The sequence below is a fragment of the Heterodontus francisci genome, chromosome 30 (genome assembly GCF_036365525.1).
Source record: "Heterodontus francisci isolate sHetFra1 chromosome 30, sHetFra1.hap1, whole genome shotgun sequence".
Classification (NCBI taxonomy): domain Eukaryota; kingdom Metazoa; phylum Chordata; class Chondrichthyes; order Heterodontiformes; family Heterodontidae; genus Heterodontus; species Heterodontus francisci.
In genome coordinates, this window is record NC_090400.1 from 52611915 (window position 1) to 52633836 (window position 21922).

Consider the following 21922-nt stretch of genomic DNA (forward strand, 5'->3'; position numbering starts at 1 on the left):
TCCAATTATCACCCAATACAAAGCCTATCCAATTTCCCTTTCCACTGAAATCCATGGAAAGAAAAATTGGACAGGATGTTTCATGGGAGTCTCATTCAGTCCCCTATCTGTGTACAATACTTGCTTGCTTTGAAGGTTCTTATTTATTGATTTGTTTCCTATTTTTCCCTCTGCTCCTCCCTTCCTGTCTTGGTTCATGCTGTGCAACATTCCCACTGATACTATCAGTTCTCTTGCACAAATGGCCACACTTCCTGTGTGAATCCAGACAGGGAGAGTCAACAGGTACTGACCACTGAGGAGATTACAGGCAAATGTGCCCTCACATAACTGGGGCCATCCAGCACTGTCACGATTTCTCAATGCGCTTCCTGTGAGTGCAGTTTCCCGTAGGTTGCAGAAACACTCCAAAGGCGGACACAGTTCATGGCAAAAAATAAGACAAAAACCCAGGGCCAATGTGAAAGCTGAGGCGAGCTGGATGATATGAAAGTTTCTCTCTGCCCTATTTTCCTTTCTCTTTATGTGCTTCTCAGATACTTTCTATGCTGTGTTAGTAACTCCAGTGTTTTTCTTTATGTAGGATGGTCCACTGACTGCCTGCAGGAGTGGGGCCATTTTATACGGCTGGCAATTCCTAGCATGCTTATGCTATGTATTGAATGGTGGTCATTTCATATTGGAATTTTCCTCGTAGGTAAATAAACTACCTCACTGTTAAGAAAAGCGCAGCTTCCAGTATTGTTCAGTTGGTGAGAAGGTGATAACCTGTGGGTGTATGTCGGACCCATAAAGAAAGACTTACATTTATACAGAGTCTTCAGGATGTCCCAAAGCACTTCACAGCCGAAGAAGTACTCTTGAAGTGTAGTCATCTTGTCATATAGGAAACACGGAAGGAGTTTTATGGATCATTGGCCTAAAGTTGGCCTAATTTGAAAATCTAATTTGAGAAACCAAAGGTCTCTGAGTTCAAAAAACAGGGAACCCTGGAGCCACCCGGTGTAGGGACTGTATATCAATACAGTGGATGTTTGGCACTGAGAGTCTTGTTCAGTTCTGTTCCTCTACTGCATGGGTTGAAGAGGGAAAGGAGTTGAAGTTTAGCGAATGTTGTGAAAAATTGTATTGTGCGGTTTTAATTCTGTTGTTGTATTGTTGACGACTATACCCATTTTTATATTCAATAAAGTGAACGAAGGAGAGGGAAGGGTAGGAAGTCTCTGACTTCTCCACTTCAGAGTTGGGGAGGGCAGTGAGGCAGCAGAGAAAGGGTTTGCAAACTAAGCCACAGAAACCATCAGCCCTAAGTGGTGCAGGGGTTAGCACCCCAGCCTCACAGCTCCAGCAACCTGGGTTCAATTCTGGGTACTGCCTGTGTGGAGTTTGCAAGTTCTCCCTGTGACCGTTTGGGTTTCTGCTGGGTGCTCTGGTTTCCTCCCGCAGCCAAAGACTTGCAGGTTGATAGGTAAATTGGCTATTATAAATTGCCCCTAGTGTAGGTAGGAGAATTGTGGGGATGTGGTAGGGAATATGGGATTAATGTAGGATTGGTATAAAAATGGGTGGTTGTTGGTCAGCACAGACTTGGTGGGTCAAAGGGCCTGTTTCAGTGCTGCATCTCTAAATAAAATAAAGGTATTTCAGGAGAGTATTTGGCATTGTGCTATTGGTGCAAATTTTTAATTGTAACAGCTAGAAGGCCATGTTATTGTTCTGTATCAATTTTGCCCTTGCAGTTTATGATGGGTTTAAATAAGATAGCTCATTTAAAGAACAGCAACAGGCACAACAGGCTGAAAGGCGTCCTCTGTGCTGTAAGAGTCAATGATTCTACGTTGTCTTAATCCATGAACCTGTTCCTTCCTTGCAGCATATCCCAGACTGTGCCTATTATCCTACGTTAAATCAAATGAATCTTAAATAAATGATTTTGTTTTTTAGCGGATGGTACCAGAATGAGGGTCAGTTCTGTACTTTGTTGAGTTGTTGATCTCACATGGGCTGCCATGGGGAGTAGCAACTTGGAGGTCATACTCTGCTCTTCAGAGGAGGAGGAAAGCCATTATCAGACCATGCTTATTGTATCCTGGCAGCGGCTTCTGAGCAAGATTAGCAGAGACTAGGAACCCTGTCACCTCCTCACCCTCTAAGATGCAAGTCCTTGGGTGTGGGAAATGATGAGTGGAGGGTAATTAGAGGTTGGCACCCACTACCCAAAAATACACAAGAAATTTGGGTTTTGTTGAAAGGTTAATTCCGCATAATACATTTTTTCTCTTAATATTAGTTTACTTCACTAAAGTTTAATTTACTGTTTGCTTCCTTCCTGTTCTTAGGGTTAATTAATGAAGTTCAACTTGGAGCCCAGTCCATTATTTTTCAGATTATATCAATAGCATACAGGGTAAGACTGATTTCTGTACAAGTGCAGTTCTTTCATGCCTAATGCATGTTTGACTAAAGAAAATGACTTTTGACACAACAAGGTAACAACATCACTCTTAAAATCTGGTGAATGAGTTAAATGAAGGTTAAACATTTTCCTCTTTTTACTGCACTTACAATAAAAGGACACTTCCACGCTATGTAATCAGGTCCATTACAGCTTAACATACACTCAACTGAACAGATAATTGCAATGCATCCTCAGAATGCCATGAATCCTTTTGTTAAGTTGATAACCATACATTTGAACTGTCACTAAAATTTAATCAAAGAAGGAGGCCATTCAGCCCATTTTGCTTGCAATGGTGCTAGCCCTTAATTTGGAGCTATCTTCTATAATACCATTTCTCTGCCCTTTCATCATTTGGTTTTATATTCTTCCTTTTCAAATACTTACCCAATTCCCTTCTAGGCCATGTTATGGTCTCTCCCTCAGTAGCACCTTGTGCTAAAGAATGCCATGTTCTAATGACACTGTCTGTAAAAACATTCTTATAACTCCTCCCCTTTGTTCTTCTAATGTTAATCCTGAGCCATGCCCTCTTGTTACCAATGAAACCTTTTCTGTTCCAGATAAAAACCCCAATTTTTCGAGCTTTTGTTTGTAGCTATAGCCTCTCATTCCGAGTATCATCCGAGTAAAGTCAGGGAAAAAATAGAGAATAATGCACATGTAATTATTTATATTCTTTCTCTTTCAGCTTTCTATAGGATACGGTGTGGCTGCAACTGTTCATGTGGGTAATGCACTAGGTGCCAGAAATCCAGAGCAGGCTGCAAACTCTGCTAAAGTTGCTATATACTGCATTGGTGAGTTCAATAGTATAAACTCATTGACAAAAACTGTTGTTATTCAAACAATGGAACCCTCACTATCTCTCCAATGTTGTCGTCTTTTAAAACCTCTTGAAGGGCTTTGGCTCCTCAATGGGATACACCTCCCTGGGTGCCAGGATCCACCTTAATTGGTCATTGTTTGTGTATGAGTCTAGATAGTGATTGTTGACAGGCTATTTGACTGCAGGCATTATCGCAGCTGAGCCGTCTGTAATTTCTGCGTCCTGGTAAAGTCCGTGTTTCACACACAATGTGAGAGGTTGCAACCCCTCTTCCATTATTTGAGGGGGCTCCCCTTCAATTTCTGGCTGCACTTCAGTCCCACTCTCCAGATCTTTGGCCTCCTGGTGTGGAGGGGAGTGGGCAGATCGGAGGACCTTCCTGTGGGACTGCTCCTGGGCCTGGCCAAGGTTGCCATCAACAGGTCCAGGCAACAGACAGTCAAGACCGTCATTTGTCTGCGCCCGGGTGTCCCTGAAGAGGGAACGCCAGGTGGGTCCGCCAGTACGCTTCAGGTCTTCTGTGAATGGTGGATAGATGCAGGAAAGCAGAGGAGAGGTGGGAGGTCATGTGTTGGAAAAAGGGAGGAAAAAAGAAACAGTGAACTGCAATTTTCTTCAAAAAGGTTATCACGACGTTCAAAAAGATTATTTGCTCAGAATTCTTCCTGCTTTACACATTTCCGCAGGGTGCATCTCGTTAGTAATTGCAGTGATCCTTGGAGCAATAAGAAATGTGGCAGGTTATATCTTCACCAATGACAAGTTAGTAAAAAAATGTCTTCAATCATAAAATCTCATCAAGACACATTTTCAAAATGGATTCAGAATCATCTGAAAGCTCTCTGATATCCCTCTCTTCATTTTTCAGAGAAATTGCTAATTTAGTTGCAGAAGTAATTCCACTATCTGCTGCTTTTCATTTCTTTGATGCCATAGCAGTGAGTATCTGTGGTATTAATACTGGTTTACACATGGCATTTCTGTTGTTCACTATTTTTAATTGTTAACCCCTGTAATTTTTAATTTATTGTGTCATATCAGTACAATCTTACTTACAGCACACATCTGTCAGGTTCTGTGTGTCACACTTCACAATGTTATACTTGCATTTCCCACTTTGTTACAGGTGTAATCCAATCGTACATAGAATTTTCAGCATAGAAACAGGCCATTCGGCCCAACTGTTCTCTACTTGTGTTTATGTTACACACGACCTTCATCCCATCCTGCTTCATCTCACCCTAAGTAACCTAAATATTTATAAGAACATCCTTTTTAAAAAATGAAACCAGTCAATTCATGTTGAATTCTCTGATCTGGAGCCAGAAATTTACCAGCAATTAGAAAAGAGAAGGTTGAGGGGTGACCCGATGCGGGTCTTTAAAATGATGAAAAGGTTTGGTATGCTGAGTATAGAGATATTTCCATTTGCGGGCAAGATCAGAACTCTGAACAATAAATATAAGATAGTCACTAATAAATCGAATAGGGAATCCAGAGAACCTGCTTTACCCAAAGGATGGTGAGAATGTGGAACTCACTAACAAAAGGTGCAGAGGGGAGTGACATAGTTGCATTTAGGAGGAAACTAGATAAACACCTGAGACCGAAAGGAATAGAAGGATATGTTGGTGGAGTTAGATAAAGAGCTAAGCAACCCACACCCAACGGATCTGCAATCCTGTCATATCCAGTCGTGAATGTTGGTGGACAATTAAACAATTAATGGGAGGAGCTACACGAACATCCCCATCCTCAATGATTGTGGAGTTCAGCACATCAGTGTAAAAGAGAAAGCTGAATGTCTTCAGCCAGAAGTGCCAATGATTCATCTTGGTCTTCTCCTGAGGTCCCCAGCATCATAGAGGTCAGTCTTCAACCAATTCAATTCACTCCACATGATGTCAAAAAATGACTAACTGCACCGGGTACAACAAAGGCTATGGGCCCTGACAACATCCTGGCTGAGGTACTGAAGGCTTGTGCTCCAGATCTAGCTGTTCCCCTAGCCAAACTGTTCCAGTATAGCTACAACACTGGCATCTATCTGACAATGTAGAAAATTGCCCAGGTATGTCCCTCCCACAAAAAAGCAGAACAAATCCAATCCAGCCAATTACCACTCCACCAGTCTACTCGCAATCATCAGTAAAGTGATAGAAGCTGTTGTCAACAGTGCTATCAAGTGACACTTACTCAGCAATAATCAATGCTCAGTCCACCAGGACCACTTGGCTCCCAGACCTCATTACAACCCTGTTCCAAACATGGACAAAAGAGATGAATTCCAGAGGTGAGGTGAGATTGACTGTCCTTAACATCAAGGTAGCATTTGACCAAGTGTGGCATCAAGGAGCCCTGGCAAAATTGAAGTCAATGGGAATCAGGGGGAAAACTCTCCACTGCTGAAGTCATACCTACCATATAGGAAGATGATGGGGGATTGTTAGAGGCCAATCATCTAAGCCCCAGGACATCGCTGCAGGAGTTCCTGAGGGCAGTGTCTGTGCCCACATGGAGCAAGACCTGGACAACATTCAGGCTTGGGCTGATAAGTAGCAATTAACATTTGCATCACACAATTGCCAGACAATGACCATCTCCAAAAGAGAGAATCTATCCATTCAACCGTTGAAATTCAAAGGCATGAGTATCGCTGCATCCCACAACTTCAACATTCTGGAGGTTACCATTGATCAGAAATTTAACTGGATCATTCGTTAAAAATAATGTGGCTACAAGTGCAATTCAGAAGCTGGGAATTCTGTGGTGAGTAACTCACTTCCTGACTCCCCAAGCCTATCTGCCATCTATAAGGCTCAAGTCTGGAGTGTGATGGAATATTCCCTACTTGTCTGGATGAGTTCAGCTCCAACAATACTCAAGAAGCATGACACCATCCAGGACAAGCAACCCACTTGATTGGCCCCACATCCACCCTCTCCAGCATGGGTGCAGAGTGGACCAGTGTGTACCATCTACAAAACACTGTAGCACTCACCAAGGCTCCTTTGACAGTACCGTCCAAACCTGCAACATCTACTAGAAGGACAAGGGCATCAGACACATAGGAACACCACCCTGACTTGGAGCTATATCACCGTTCTTTCACTTTCATTGGGTCAGAATCCAGGAACTCCTCCTTAACAGCACTCTGTCTGTACCTACACCACATGGACTGCAGCAGTTCAAGAATGTGGGTCACCTTCTCAAGGGCAATTGGGATGGACAATAAATGCAGGTCTTGCTAGCGATGCCTACATCCCATAAATGTGGAGGCTCATGTGGGCCAAATGGCATTTCTGTGATGTAAGTACTATGTAAACTATACACCATGTAATAATTACAATCATTTTCTGATTGATCGCAACACTTCACTAATGATTGAGAGGAAGCCATCAACGCAATAATTGGCTGGGTTAGATTTATCCTGCGTGTTGAGAATTGGAGATACCTGGGGTTCCAAATTATTGGGTGGAAGCCAGTCTCATAGCTATACTGAAATAATTGCCATGGAGTGCAGTTAACTCTGGTGCCCAGGTCTTCAGCACTATCAGAACCCCTAGTCTTTGCTGTGTCCTGTCACTTCTCAATATCAGGAGGAGTGAAGCAAATTGGAAGGATACTGACATTGATGAAAATGGGGGACCTGTGAAGGTGGCTAACTGGAATTGCTCACTTGGAAATTACCTACATAAAAGACATCGCCGTAGAACCACCACTAAAATTAGAGTGGGAGAAGTCCCTGGGGAAATTCATCCCCATTGTCTGTATCTCAGAATGGTTTGAAGTGTTTATTCTTTGGGAGAATTGTGCTTTTAATTGATTTTTTAAGCTGAAGTTTGACTGAAAGTGGTCAGAGCAGTTTGAAACATGCAGCCTGCAACAGTGGAACGCAGTCTCATGGAGAAAAGGTGACCTCAGGTTGCTGCTGTCACGTTGCTGTGGAGACTGCAGCCCCAGAGTCAATAGCCACATAGACTTGGAATATAGGAACAGGAGGAGGTCATTCAGACCCTTGAGCCTGCTCTGCCATTCAATTAGATCATGGCTGATCTCTACCTGAACTCCGTTTTCCAGACTTAGATCCATAACCCTTGATACTGTTACACAACAAAAATCTATCGATCTCAGTATTGAAAGCTCCAATTGTCCTGCAGCATCCACAGTCTTTTTGGGGAGATCTAATCAATGTGTGCATTTTGATTTTAAATTCAGACAAGAGTTTCTATTTGTTATCTTTAATGTCAACAATACAAGAAAGTGAGTTGACCACATGAGCTATTCCCTACATAACATCAGTGATTGTATTTAATAGCTAATCCATTGGTTAAGAATTATTTGGCATGTTGAGTCACTAGGTTTAGTTTCCTTCCTGTAGGAACCATAACAAGTTGTTGTGTAATCACTGTAATATATTTTGTTTGTCTATTCTACAGGGTGTATGTGGTGGAGTGTTAAGAGGAGCTGGGAAGCAAAAACTGGGAGCTATTGGCAACCTAGTTGGGTACTACCTAATTGCGTTTCCCATTGGAGTTGCATTGATGTTTGCTGCAAAATTGAATGTCTTTGGTAGGAATTTAAATATATTTTCCCTTTGTTCTTTACCAGCAATTATCACCCTCCACATGCCTTCTTTAAAGTACTGACATTTTCGTTCCATCTCGAGATCAGTGCTGGAAAGCATAATTGGGTGGAAGTTCTGCCTTTGGTGCAACATATGTGTAACCAGCCCTGTGGAAACTTGGGGCCAATGGTTTATCAATTCTCATACTGTATCATTATATAAGGTACTTTGCTCCCATGGCCATTTTCCATGTGTAACCATAACTGGAATATTGGCAGGAGGTGAGCATCATAACTGAGTTGAATCACAGGCCTCGCCCAACTTCCACACACGCACATTTAAATATTAATCAGGAGCGGAATTCCCGGCTGAATTCTTCGCGTCCCAAATCCAGTGGTGCTAAGGTCAAATGTGGATGAATAGCGCCGCACAGACTGACGCCAGCCATCTGATAAAGGTGAAAGTGTTTCATAAAGGAACAGGAGTGGAAGGAAAACTCAACAACATTGCCCCCATCCTCACTGCACCATTATTATTTTGCAGGTCTCTGGGCTGGAATGTTCATTGGTGTGGTTGCACAATTAGTTTTCTTTCTGACTGTGATTTATAGAATCAACTGGAATGAAACATCCAATCAGGTAAGAGCAGATAATAGAGATGATTTATTACACCAATATTTCTTTGAAAATTTTGTTTTTCTCCCATCCTCTTGTATCCTTGTACCATGCACTGTATCCAACTGGCAGAATGAACAGTCAGGGCGTCCCCACACATCTACCAATCTCATTCTTTATCTGGCTACCGGGGGTAGCTAAGAGAGTCTCTTGGTTACTATGCCATCCAATAGGAAAGTATAAACTCTTTTAGTCATTATTCCACTAAAACTGACAGCCACTTCGGGAATCTGCACATGCACAGAATAACATGGAAATCCCTAAGTTGCTGTCAGAGAGTCTACACTCCTCCGCTGTAAAGGTTCCCACAGACTGAAATCTCCTTTGCAATCATGAATGAACAAGAGCTTCCACTCTAATGCTATAGTCTTGGTTTAAAATGCCTTAAAAGATTACACCTTGTTGAGTGAATTGGGTTTTTAATGGTGTACTAACTTCAGAATTACTGCGAAGCACCCTCACTGGCCCTGAAAAGCTAACTTTATGTTTGTAGAATGTCAAATTTCTCCACAATGATTAAAAAAATTCCACATATTGTTAAAAACATAAACATTTTGTTTTCTTTTTCTTGAAGTCAGTTTATCTTTATTTCAACTTCTATCTTAATATAGTCTGTCATTGATTTCACTATCTGAAAGTGAAGGATTTTAAGTGCTTTTAATTTCTTGCGTTGCTGTGTGTGAATTCATCAATTAGATTGGTTCTCTACCTGCATCTGAACATGACTACTGCTGCACGTCAAGAAATCCCCTGACAGCACCAGATTTAGACTGCAATAGGGAAAGGGGAATTTACTGCCACAGAGATCGCTAGATCTTTGGGGGCAGCTTTCTTTGAGATCAGCAGCAAGCACCCTTGCTTTGCCGCTGAGCACAAAACTCCAGGCCAATATGTCACTGGGCTACCTTCTGATGCAAGACTTGAAATGGTTTGTCTCCAGAGTGGGCTAAATGTACACAAGGTCATAAGGTCATAAGGACTAGGAGCAGGAGTAGGCAATTCAGCCCCTCAAGCCTGCTCCGCCATTCAATACGATCATGGCTGATCTCATCTCGGCCTCAACTCCACTTTCCTGCCTGTTCTCCATAACCCTTCACTAATTAAAAATCTGTCTATCTCCTCCTTAAATTTACTCAATGTCCCTGTATCCACCACACTCTGGGGTAGTGAATTCCACAGACTCACGACCCTTTGAGAGAAGTAATTTCTCCTCATCTCTGTTTTAAATCTGCTACCCCTTATCCTAAAACTATGACCTCTCGTACTAGATTGCCCCACAAGAGGAAACATCCTCTCTATGTCTACTTTGTCAATCCCCTTAATAATCTTATATACCTCAATTAGATCTCCACTCATTCTTCTAAACTCCAGAGAGTAAAAGCCTAAACTGCTCAATCTCTCTTCATAAGACAAGCCCCTCACCTCTGGAATCAATCTAGTGAACCACCTCTTTTTTTTAATTTCCAAAATATACTTTATTCATAAAAATCTGTGAAAATTACATTCCCAAACAGTTTAAAACAGCATCAAGTCAAAAAATACAAACAGTGCAAAGGTGATCAGTTTCCTTCTATACAATCATGAGTTGCCTCACAACCCTTCCATTTCATTGTCATGCCATATACATTTTTACATTTCCAGCACTCAAAAATTTTCCGATACAGTTCGAGGGGTTTCCCATGGATCCAGCCCCTCAGTTCAGCTTGGTGGGGGGACCTTACACTGTGGTCTTTCCCCATTGAGCCTTTGCTGCGGCTGCCCCAAGCTTTAGTGCGTCCCTCAGCACGTAGTCCCGGACCTTGGAATGTGCCAGTCTGCAACATTCGGTGGTGGACAACTCTTTGCGCTGGAAGACCAGCAAGTTTCGGGCAGACCAAAGGGCGTCTTTCACCGAATTGATAGTCCTCCAGCAGCAGTTGATGTTTGTCTCGGTGTGCGTCCCTGGGAACAGCCCGTAGAGCACAGACTCCTGTGTTACAGAGCTGCTTGGGATGAACCTCGACAAAAACCACTGCATCTCTTTCCACACCTGCTTTGCAAAGACACATTCCAGGAGGAGGTGGGCAACCGTCTCTTCCCCATCACAGCCACCGCGGGGGCATTGCGCGGAGGGCGCGAGACTTCGGGCGTGCATGAAGGATCTGACGGGGAGGGCCCTTCTCACCACCAGCCAAGCTACATCTTGGTGCTTGTTTGAAAGTTCTGGTGATGAGGCATTCCGCCAAATGACTTTGGCGGTCTGCTCGGGGAACCATCCGACAAGATCCCCCGTCTCCTTTTCCCGTAGGGCCTTGAGGACGTTCCGTGCAGACCACTGCCTGATGGATCGGTGGTCGAAGGTGTTTTCCCGCAGAAACTGCTCCACGAAGGATAGGTGGTACGGCACGGTCCAACTGCATGGTGCGTTCTGCGGCAATGTGACCAGGCCCATCCTTCGCAACACTGGGGACAGATAGAACCTCAACACGTAGTGACACTTGGAGTTTGCGTACTGGAGATCGACACACAGCTTGATGCAGCCGCACACGAAGGTGGTCATCAGGATGAGGGCCACGTTGGGTACATTTTTCCCGCCCTTGTCCAGAGATTTGAACATCGTGTCCCTCCGGACCCGGTCCATTTTAGATCCCCAGACGAAGCGGAAAATGGCTCGGGTGACTGCCACGGCGCAGGAGTGGGGTATGGGCCAGACCTGCGCCACGTACAGCAACAACGTGAGCGCCTCGCACCTGATGACCAGGTTCTTACCCACAATGGAGAGAGATCGCTGCCCCCACATGCCCAACTTTTGTCATACCTTGGCTACTCGCTCCTCCCAGGTTTTGGTGCATGCCCCGGCCCTTCCGAACCATATCCCCAGCACCTTCAGGTAATCTGACCTGACGATGAAGGGGACAAAGGATCGGTCAGCCCAGTTCCCAAAGAACATTGCCTCGCTCTTGCCCTGGTTAACTTTGGCTCCCGAGGCCTGTTCGAACTGGTCGCAGATGCTCATCAGTCTGCGCACGGACAGCGGATCCGAGCAGAAGACGGCGACGTCATCCATGTACAGGGAGGTTTTCACCTGAGTGCCTCTGCTGCCTGGGCTTGTCACCCCTCTTATGCTTGCATCCTTCCTAATAGACTCAGCAAAGGGTTCAATACAGCAAACAAACAAGATCGGGGAGAGAGGACAGCCCTGTCTGACTCCAGATTGGATCGGGAAACTTTCCGATTCCCACCCATTGATTGAGACTGCGCTACTGATGTTTGTGTAGAGCAGTTTGATCCAATTGCAGATTCCCTCCCCGAACCCCATTTTGGAAAGCACATCCATCATGTAGGTGTGCGATATCCTGTCAAAAGCCTTCTCCTGGTCCAGGCTGATGAGGCAGGTGTCCACCCTCCTGTCCCGTACATAGGCGATCGTATCCCTGAGTAGCGCGAGACTATCAGAGATCTTCCTGCCGGGTACAGTACAGGTCTGATCGGGGTGGATCACCAACTCCAGAGCAGACTTGACTTGACTGGCTATGACTTTGGACAGAATCTTGTCGTCAACATTAAGCAGTGAGATGGGCCGCCAATTTCTGATTTCTGCCCTCTCCCCCTTCTGCTTGTAAATGAGGGTGATGATGCCTTTCCTCATGGATTCTGACATGCTGCCGGCTAGGAGCATACTCTCGTATACTTCCAGCACGTCCGGGTCGACCCAGTCCCACAGGGCCGAGTACAACTCGACCGGTAAGCCGTCGCTTCCGGGAGTTTTACTCGTCTCGAAGGACTCGACGGCCTTTGTCAGCTCGTCCAGAGTTAGCGGCTTGTCCAGTCTCTCCCTTCTGCTGTCATCTATGACTTCTGTGATAGATGACAGGTAGGACTGGGAGGCTCTGCTGTCTGTGGGCTTCGAGTCATACAGCCCAGCATAAAAGGATTTGCTGATCCTTAGTATGTCTGCGAAGACGTTACCGAGCCATCTTCTTACTTCAGGTTGCTGATAACAGAGCTCTCTCTGTGTACCTTTTGGAAGAAGTAACGCGAGCACGTCTCATCCTGCTTGATAGAGCGGACTCTGGACCGGAAGATGATCTTGGAGGCCTCCTTGGCAAAGAGTGAGGCCTGCTGGCTCTTCACCTCTTGGAGGTCCTCCTTGACCTCGACCCCCATTGACTGCAACCGGAGCAGATTTTGCATAATTTTCTGGAATCAATCTAGTGAACCTCCTCTGACCTGCCTCCAATGCAAGTACATCCCTCCTCAAGTAAGGGGACCAAAACTGTACGCAATACTCCAGGTGCGGTCTCACCTTGTACAGTTGCAGCAACATTTCCCTACTTTTATATTCTATTCCTTTCGCAATAAATGCCAAAATTACACCATTAGTGTTAAATTAAATCCTAACAACTAGCAGGTATATTATATTTGAAACAGTTTAAAATAATACAGATTGGAGAGTGGTTTGCACAGAAAGTGCTACCTCTATCATGCCCTTTCTTTGCTTTGAATGATGATTTTGTGTTTTGTTTAAAGGCTCAGGTTAATGCAGGTGTGATGAAAGATGTGGACACCTCAAACAGCACCTCTGGTGGTCAAATCCAGAATACCTCATCAGGTAAAAAAGGAATGTTGTACTGACATTAAATTACCCTCCAGTTAATAAATAAGACTAGAGTGAGAAACATTTATGGTAAATTTTCATTAAATTATTTAAAGTGTAATCAATCAAACAAAATTGTGCTGCAAGAAATTCCCACTGTCAAAGATACTGAGGGAAACTGCTACAACTAAACATCTCATTCTGAATCACCCCCTAGTTTACAGTCCAAACCTTCTGGAGATCTGTGAAGGCAGCGATAACTTTAAAATCAACTCTGTATGGTTAGCACATATGTATAAATAACATTCTGTAGTACACACGAAACTGAAAGTAATGACACTTAAGAGAGGTGAGAGACCATTTCAGTCTTATTGCCATTATCCCAGATTTGACTATTGTTGACTTCTGGGGTTTGCGGTATGCACGGATTTAACTTATAATAGATCAATAGCACTTGAGCTGTGTAATTCAGACTGATCTGCGGTGATTGATGGTCAAATTCACCAATGTTATGGTCGCTGAATGTTTGCCAGTCTTTGGTCAGTTTACTGGCTGTGTAGCTACATAGATTCCTGGTAATGGTTCTCAGCTAGCAATCCATTAGTGGCCCAACTCTCAGTTTGATCGTGGAGAGTTCTGAACAGTAAGTAGAAATCCATAAGGTTAAAAAAAAAGGGCAATGTCTAAGTGTATGCAGGTTAATCTACTGTTAAGTGCTGTGTTTATTTATTTAGAGATACAGCACTGAAACAGGCCCTTCGGCCCACCAAGTCTGTGCCAACCATCAACCACCCATTTATACTAATCCTACATTAATCCCATATTCCTACCACATCCCCTCAATTCCCCTACCATCTACCTACACTAGGGGCAATTTACAATGGCCAATTTACCTATCAACCTGCAAGTCTTTGGCTGTAGGAGAAAACTGGAGCACCCAGTGGAAACCCACGCTGTCACAGGGAGAACTTGTAAACTCCGCACAGGCAGTACCCAGATTCGAACCCGGGTCAGTGGAGCTGTGAGGCTGCTGTGCTACCCACTGCGCCACTGTAAGCTGGCCTCTTAAACTTTGTCAGGAGGACTATGCAGCCACCAATCCTCAGCAGATAGTGAGTGGAGGAACTCTGCATTAAAATAAACCAAAACTAGGAGTCCAGGAACATATGTTGATTGCTGTGCTTTTAACAGGACAGATCTCCTTTGGCAGACCAGTCAGGTGGCCCAGCCAGGTGAGTCTTTGTGTGTGTTACCTGCGAGATCACTTGCCTACACTTGCCTATCTATCACTTAAATGAGACACCCATATGTAGAATAAAAGACCTAAGCACCCTCTCACTTGAGACACGAACCGTGGCCAAACAGTGACATCCACCACACCCCATCCAAAAGACAAGGAGACAATTCATATAGATCATGTGGTATCGCCAATCACTAGTAGTCATGGAGATCATTGCTCTGATCACCAGCACTTCTAAAATTTTGATCAGCTGGTACCATCTTGTACTTACAACTTTTCAATGTGACTTTCCTTCACAGAATTGAACACAGAAAACAGTGCAGTGGTTCCAGTGCCCAATGTTTGTCAAGTGGAACAAAAGATAGACCAGGACCGGGTGACAGATGGATCTTCCATTCTGGACATTGGCGTTACCACAGTTGGAGAAATCTTGTCCACAAAACAACTGATCATTCGTCGTGGCCTAGCCTTCCTTTCAGGACCACTTGTTCTGGCAATTGGATTAGTGATACACTTTATTCTTGCAAAGGACATGTAGACCCCAGTGAACGTTGCAGAGACAAAGCAAGATTATTTTCTGCAGCATGAATAGTAAGACTGTGCCCTAAGGACAAAAGATGCCAAAGTTCAAACAAAACCTGGCTGTCACTACTAAGAAGCTCCAATCAACTGTGAAATATATAATAAAGGATTATTAATAATGGTCAGTTATAAACACATTTTCAAATGTCTCATGAACAGTGGAAATCTCAATTGGATAAGCTTAAGGTTTAGGGCTTGAAAAGACCAATTCCTATTCAATGGTTGTGCCAGAGACCTATTGAGCAAGCTGCCACTCTTGTGAATAGGGTGTGGATGTGTTAGACTAGACAGCAACAGCCTGCCGTAATCATATCCATTAGCCAACGTCCCTAACTCCTCCATGACTCTCCCTGGATATGTTTTGTCCCACCAGCAGGCGAGAACCTCCAGATTTGGGGGTACAGTCATAAACAGTCAGTTGGGAGGACCTGGCCATGAGAGTCCTCAGCATTGAACCCAGTCCCAATGCAGTCTTATAGCTTCAGGTCAAACATAAGCAAGGAAACGTGGCACTGATTACCATCTGCCACCCTTCCTCAGATGATGAATCAATATTGCCCCACGGTGAACATTACATGCAGCATACACTGTGGGTATAAAGGCCACAGAATGTACCTTGGCTGGGAGGCTTCAATGTTCATCAACAAGAGTGGCTGGGTAGTACCACCACTGATTGAACTAGCAGTGTCTTGAAGGATATAGCTGGCAGACAGGGCCTATTTTTTTTTTATTTCCGAAATATACTTTATTCATAAAAATCTGTAAAAATTACATTCCCAGTTTCAAACAGCACCAAGTCAAAAAATACAAACAGTGCAAAGGAGGTCCGTTTGCTTCATTACAATCATGAGTTGCCTCACAACCCTTCCATTTCACATTTGTCATGCCAATTACATTTTTACATTTTACAGCAAATGAAAATTTTCCCGATACAGTTCGAGGGGTTTCCCATGGATCCAGCCCCTCAGTTCAGCTTGGTGGGGGGACCTTACACAGACAGGGCCTATGACACATGATGAAAGGAGCAACACAAGAGAATAACATACTTGACCTCATCTTCACCAATCTAACTACTGTAGATGACACCACCGCACAGTCCTTGTGGAGACAAAGTCCCATCTTCACACTGAGGACACTCTCCATCGTGTTGTGTGGCATTGCCACGCTACATAAAGGCAATTCCTTTTTTTAGTAGCTAAAGGGTAAAGTTGAAAGAAATCTGGAATATTGCTAATTAATATATTCAGTCACTGCAGAGTAGCATGGATAGGATATTGAACTATAGAGCTCAAGCAGTAGAGTGGAAATTAGAAGTTGTAATGATAAAATGATAAAAGCAGTTGAGGCCAAAACATTGAATGTTTTCAAAAAGGAGTTAGATATAGCTCTTGGGTCTAAAGGGATCAAAGGGTATGGGGCGAAAGCAGGAACAGGTTACTGAGTTGGATGATCAGCCATGATCATAATGAATGGTGGAGCAGGCTTGAAGGGCCAAATGGCCTACTCCTGCTCCTATTTTCTATGTTCCTATGTTAACTGCACAGTGCACTGGTCAGACAACATTCTGCATCTAATTTTAGTCATCATGACATACATTAAACATTCAAACCCTGGAGCTGAGGCAGAGGAGAAAGAAAGATTTGCATTCACACAGTGTCTTTCACGACCCGGAGCACTTTAAAGCCAATGAGGTACTTTAGAAGTGCAGTTACTGTTGTAATGTAGGAAATACAGGGGCGAATTTTACAGAACCCCCAAAGTTGGGAGTCATGGCGGGTGGTGGGCCTGGAGAATGCCTCCGGACGTGGCCTGCCACGGACCTCGACGCCAGGAAGGCCTGGCCCAATATTGCCGGCAGCGGCGAGGCCTCATGACGGGCCCCCCTGCTGCTCGGTGACAGGAGCCCAATTTAAATATTTAAATTAAATACCCTCTCGCTCCCGCCGTCTGTCACGGCGTGATATTGGTGCTGGTGGCTGGCTCTCCCGCGTCTTCGGATCCCTGTCCGGGGATCCGAGGTGGAACACTGATGGGGAGGGGGGAGCAGGTAAGTTTCTCTGTGCGGAAGGGGGGAGCAGAGCCAAAGTCCTCTCATTGGTGGAGAGGATGGTGGGAAGGGTTAAAGTGTAAAGTTGATGCACTATGGCGGGGAAAGGTCAGGTGCACATGGTAAGTGTTTTGGTGGGGGGGGGGGGGGAGAGGGCAGGTAATTAAATCCAGGATTATTGCAGGGGGTGGGAGAGGGGCAAGATCAATTTATTTAATTTTTTAAAATCAATTTTTCTTTAAATATTTAAATTGAAAGTTAGGGCTCGAAGCCCTTTAATAATGGCGTCAGGGCCTGCCCACAGGCAGTTGACACCATTGCCAGGGACGGACAGCCCGCCGCTTCCATTTCATCGGGTGGGGAGGGTGACTGTAGCAGTCAGCCCCGGCTATTTAATGAGCCGCTGCGCTTAATATCCGCACGAGCCGCACGGCATGGAGCTACCGCGAAATTAAGTGCGAAGGTTCATTTAAATAGACGGGGCGGACTGCCCCCCCCCCACCCCCGATTATGGCAGCGGAAGTATAAATGCCAGCCCACAGTGACCAATTTGCACATAGAAAGGTCCCCCAACCAGCAAAGTTTGAGTGATGTTGATTGAGGGATAACAATTAGCCAGGACACCAAGCAGAACTACCCTGCACTTCTTTGAAATAATGCCATGGGATCTTTTACACCTCCTGATAGGTCGGACAGGACTTCAGCTTAATGTCTCACCCAAAAGACAGCAGCTCTTAACCGCGCAGCACTCCCTCAGTGCTGTGCTGGAGGATCAACCTAGATTTTATGCTCAAGTGTTTTGAGTAGGGTTTCAACGCACAAGCTTCTGACTTAGAGGCATGCGTGATACCCATTGATACTGCAGATGACACCTAGTAGAGCCATGAAATTGAATGTCATAGAATTGAATTTATTCGAGCAACAGTTAGGGGTCTGTGGGCTCATGGATGAATTAGGATCATTCAAATGCCCTCCTTGATATCTCGTGATATCATGTGGCCTCCTGAGACAGCAGCAATATGAAAAACTAATCATTATTGGGCAAGACATGACTTTGTGAGGTTTCTTTTGCCACTCAGTTTTGAAATGTATTGGGAAATTAATTATTATCTACAGTGACTGTAAAGCTTGGAAAATTCTTGGTTTGTAATTTGATTTATCCAGTCCTAGATCGAAGCATAATTTTCATAGGCAAAGCTATTATAGATTTATCAAGATTAAGATGTACTTTGGAGTTATTACTGCAAAATGAACTGTAACTACTGGCTACTAAAAAGTGATAGGACAAGAGGAAGATCCAATAATAGTTCAACTGGTATTCCAAACGATTTACCTATTCAACATGACCTAAAGAATTTCAAAATTGTTACCACTAATTATCACAGATCACAAGATCACATCAGTAAAGAAAGAGACCATTCAGCTCACGGTGTTTGTGCTGGCTCTTTGAAACAGCTATCTGATTAGTCCTACTCCCCTGCCCTTTCCCAATAGTCCTGCAAATTTTTCCTTTTCATGTATTTATCCAATTGCCTTTTGAAGTTACTATTGAGCTTGTTTCCACCATCCTTTCCGACCATAACAGCTCACTGAGTAAAAGAACTCTCCTCATCTCTCCCCTGTTTTTTTTGGCCAATTATCTTGGATCTGTGTCCTCTGGTTACTGACCCTCCTGCCAGTGGAAACAGTGTTTCCCTGTCTACTCCATCAAATCTCTTCATAATTTTGAAAACCTCTTTGCTCTAAGGAGAACAATCCCAGCTTAAGAACATAGGACCAGGAGGAGGCCATTCAGCCCCTCAAGCCTGTTCTGCCATTCAATGAGATCATGACTGATCTGTGACCTATCTCCATATATCCACCTTTGCCCCATATCCCTTTAATACCTTTGGATAACAATCTATTGATCGAATATTTAAAATTAACAATTAATTCAGCATCAATTGCCATTTGCAAAGGAGTGTTCAAAACTTCTACCACCCTTTGTGTGTAGAAGTATTTCCTAATTTCACTCCTGAAAGGTCTGGCTCTGATTTTTAGACTATGTCCCCAGTCTTAGATTTCCCAAATAGCAGAAATAGCTTCTCTCTATCTATCCTATCTGTTCCCTTCAATGTCTTGAAAATGTCAGTTAAATGACCACTTAACCTTCTAAATTCCAGAGAATACAACCTTAGGGTTTGTGTAATCTCTCCTTGTAATCTAAATCTTGGAATTCAGATGTCATTCTGGTAAACCTATGCTGCACTCCCTTCAAGCCCAATATATCCTTCCTAAGATGTGGTGCCCAAAATTGCTCAAAGTTCTCCAGGTCTGGTTTAATAAGGGGTTTGTATAGGTGTAACATGTCTTCTACCCCCTTGTATTCTAGCCTTCTAGATGGACTTTGGGTACATGACAGGGGAACCTAATCCTGTGCTTACACACATGCAGTTCAAATGGAGGTCTCTGGTGAGTGACCAGGAGCACAAATCCTCGCTGATTTTATGCTCCTTAGACGAGAGGCAGTGAGGCTAACTGTACTGTCACTGCCAGTGTCTTGGGACAGATCAACTAACTCAATGCAAGATGGAGATTGAACATGGAATCTTTCTGGTCTCTATGGCTTCGTTACTCAATGTCAGCCAAGCTGTAGCAATGGGACGCAGGGAACATGCTTTCTAAATAGTACACCTATAGGTTGATATCCTGTGGCATTAGACACAATTAGTAAGAGAATATTGTCAATCTCTTGCCTGTTTCTGCTGTATTGTTAGTTGGGTGAGGTGTCTGCTTGATTGTGATGGGAGCCTCATGAATACATACAAATTGGGAACCTATAAAATACATAGAATCTCAAGCTATTCTCACAGCCTACTTCAGACCCATCACCAGCAAAACCTGGCAGCTGAGAAGTGGAGGCCAGTCTCTCCACCTCTCTCTCTCCTCCTTTAAATCTCTCCTTAAGACCTACCTCTTTGACCAAGCTTTTGGCTACCACATCTAATATCTCCGTATGTGCCTCTGTGTCAAGTGTTGTGTGCTTACATACTGCTAAGCGCCTTGGGATATTTTATTATATTAGAGGTGTAAGTTGTTGTTGTTGTTGTTGTTGTTGTTCAGAGGTGAGTGTAAAAGTGATTGTGAGCAGGAATACACTGCCTAGCCCCACAAAGTAGATTTGGGTCATTTGCAACCCCAATCTTTCCCACTTCCATGTTCGTGAAATCCTTCCTATCTCCTCTCAATGGCATATATGAGTACCAGCTGGTAGGTCAAGCCGACCAATAAGCTACAGCCAGAATCCTGCCCAGAGCAGCCTCTGGGCACCCCTTTCAAGCGGGCAGGCAGCTCCCTCACACCTACATCAACGAAGACCTGCCTGATAAAATGGGCCAGGCCTCACACAGCATCTCACCAAACAAGCACCCGGAAGTTTGGCTATTCCTTGTGCAAAGAACGTGCAACTAGTCCTAAGGTTGTGCTCCTCCTGGACACTACCTCAGTTGACACCTTTGACATAGTAAAACATCCTGAGTGGCATCAGATGGCTGACAGCTGTGTTGTTAAGGGAGCTTCCTGGGGTTAACATGGCATCTGCCTTAGGGCAGCTATGTCCAGAGGTGAACTGTCCCCATCTCTGTTACCTCCTTCCACTTTACAACGTTCTGGGAACTCTACACTCCTCCAACTGATCTGGCCCCATGTTGACTTCTCCATTTGAGCTGCCATCTGCAGCGGCCTGGCGAGACCCCAGTGCCTGCGCAAGTGGTTGACTCACTGCCGACATCCTTTTAAAAGCAGGACCTGTGAGATCTGGACTCCAAGGCTCATCAACCAAGGGTAACAGCTGCTCCTCCTGCATCATGCTCTGTGTTTCCTCCAAATCCTCTCCCCTCTGTTACATTCTCTAATTTTTTTTTAGAGATACAGCACTGAAACAGGCCCTTCGACCCACCGAGTCTGTGCCGACCATCAACCACCCATTTATACTAATCCTACACTAATTCCATATTCTTACCACATCCCCACCTATCCCTATATTTCCCTACCACCTACCTATACTAGGGGCAATTTATAATGACCAATTAACCTATCAACCAGCAAGTCTTTGGCATGTGGGAGGAAACCGGAGCACCCGGAGGAAACCCACGCAGACGCAGGGAGAACTTGCAAACTCCACACAGGCAGTACCCAGAATTGAACCCGGGTCGCTGGAGCTGTGAGGCTGCGGTGCTAACCACTGCGCCACTGTGCCGCCCTCCCCTCCCAAGGTAGATGCCTCTGGGCTGTTTCTTGTGAGGGAGAGAATGAATGCTGGTTCAGGCTTTGAAGTGCTACCAGGACCTGATGCACCAGAGCCTGGTTAATTATCTTTGTGAACAGCGAGAGGTCATACGCTATCTTTGGCCTGTTGAACATGTGTGTTTTAAAAGATAATAAATGGAGGGTGTGTAGGTGTGTGATTTCCGAAACAGTGCTCATGTGAATGGCAACTCCTCACTGGGAGCACCTCACAGAGGGTTGGTTTTCCGAATGTGTCATACTTGCTTGGAGCGGGTATTCAGAAAATTGGCTGGTCTTATGCGGTTAACATTTCAGTATACAGTTATGTATAGATAATTATCGGTTTCTGGAAGTAAAGAGATTTGCATTGTAATGCAAAGAGCATTTATATAGTGGTTTCACATCCTCAGGATGTCTCAAAACAATTTGTAGTCAATGAAGTACTTTTGAAATGTAGTCACTGTTATGATGTAGGTGTGTCATGTCCAATAAAGGCATGTCCTATTCATAACTTCAAACATGGACGATATCCAGCATAGAAATTTCTGAAACTGAATTTTCCTTTTTTTTAAAAAATGAACCACAGCGGACATTAATACGGCTGCATAAGATGGTTGCCGAGGGCCAGGTGACTTTTGCAATTGAATGACCATGGGTGGAGTCCCTCCCTTGAATGGGCATTT

The 21922-nt window shown here is 44.3% G+C and overlaps 1 protein-coding gene across 4 annotated transcripts in view; it reads left to right on the plus strand.

Annotated features, from left to right (window-relative positions):
- LOC137346785 (multidrug and toxin extrusion protein 1-like) overlaps positions 1-15051 on the plus strand; it is a 44548-nt gene extending 29497 nt beyond the window's left edge. For all 4 annotated transcript variants that reach the window (XM_068010630.1, XM_068010629.1, XM_068010628.1 and 1 more), the window contains 9 exons: positions 584-697; positions 2340-2407; positions 3150-3258; positions 3974-4049; positions 4156-4225; positions 7727-7859; positions 8398-8492; positions 13038-13119; positions 14644-15051. In XM_068010630.1, coding sequence (XP_067866731.1) covers positions 584-697; positions 2340-2407; positions 3150-3258; positions 3974-4049; positions 4156-4225; positions 7727-7859; positions 8398-8492; positions 13038-13119; positions 14644-14882 — 986 coding nt within the window. In that variant the 3' untranslated portion in view covers positions 14883-15051. The remainder of the gene's footprint in view (positions 1-583; positions 698-2339; positions 2408-3149; positions 3259-3973; positions 4050-4155; positions 4226-7726; positions 7860-8397; positions 8493-13037; positions 13120-14643) is intronic.
- Positions 15052-21922: the final 6871 nt, after the last annotated feature.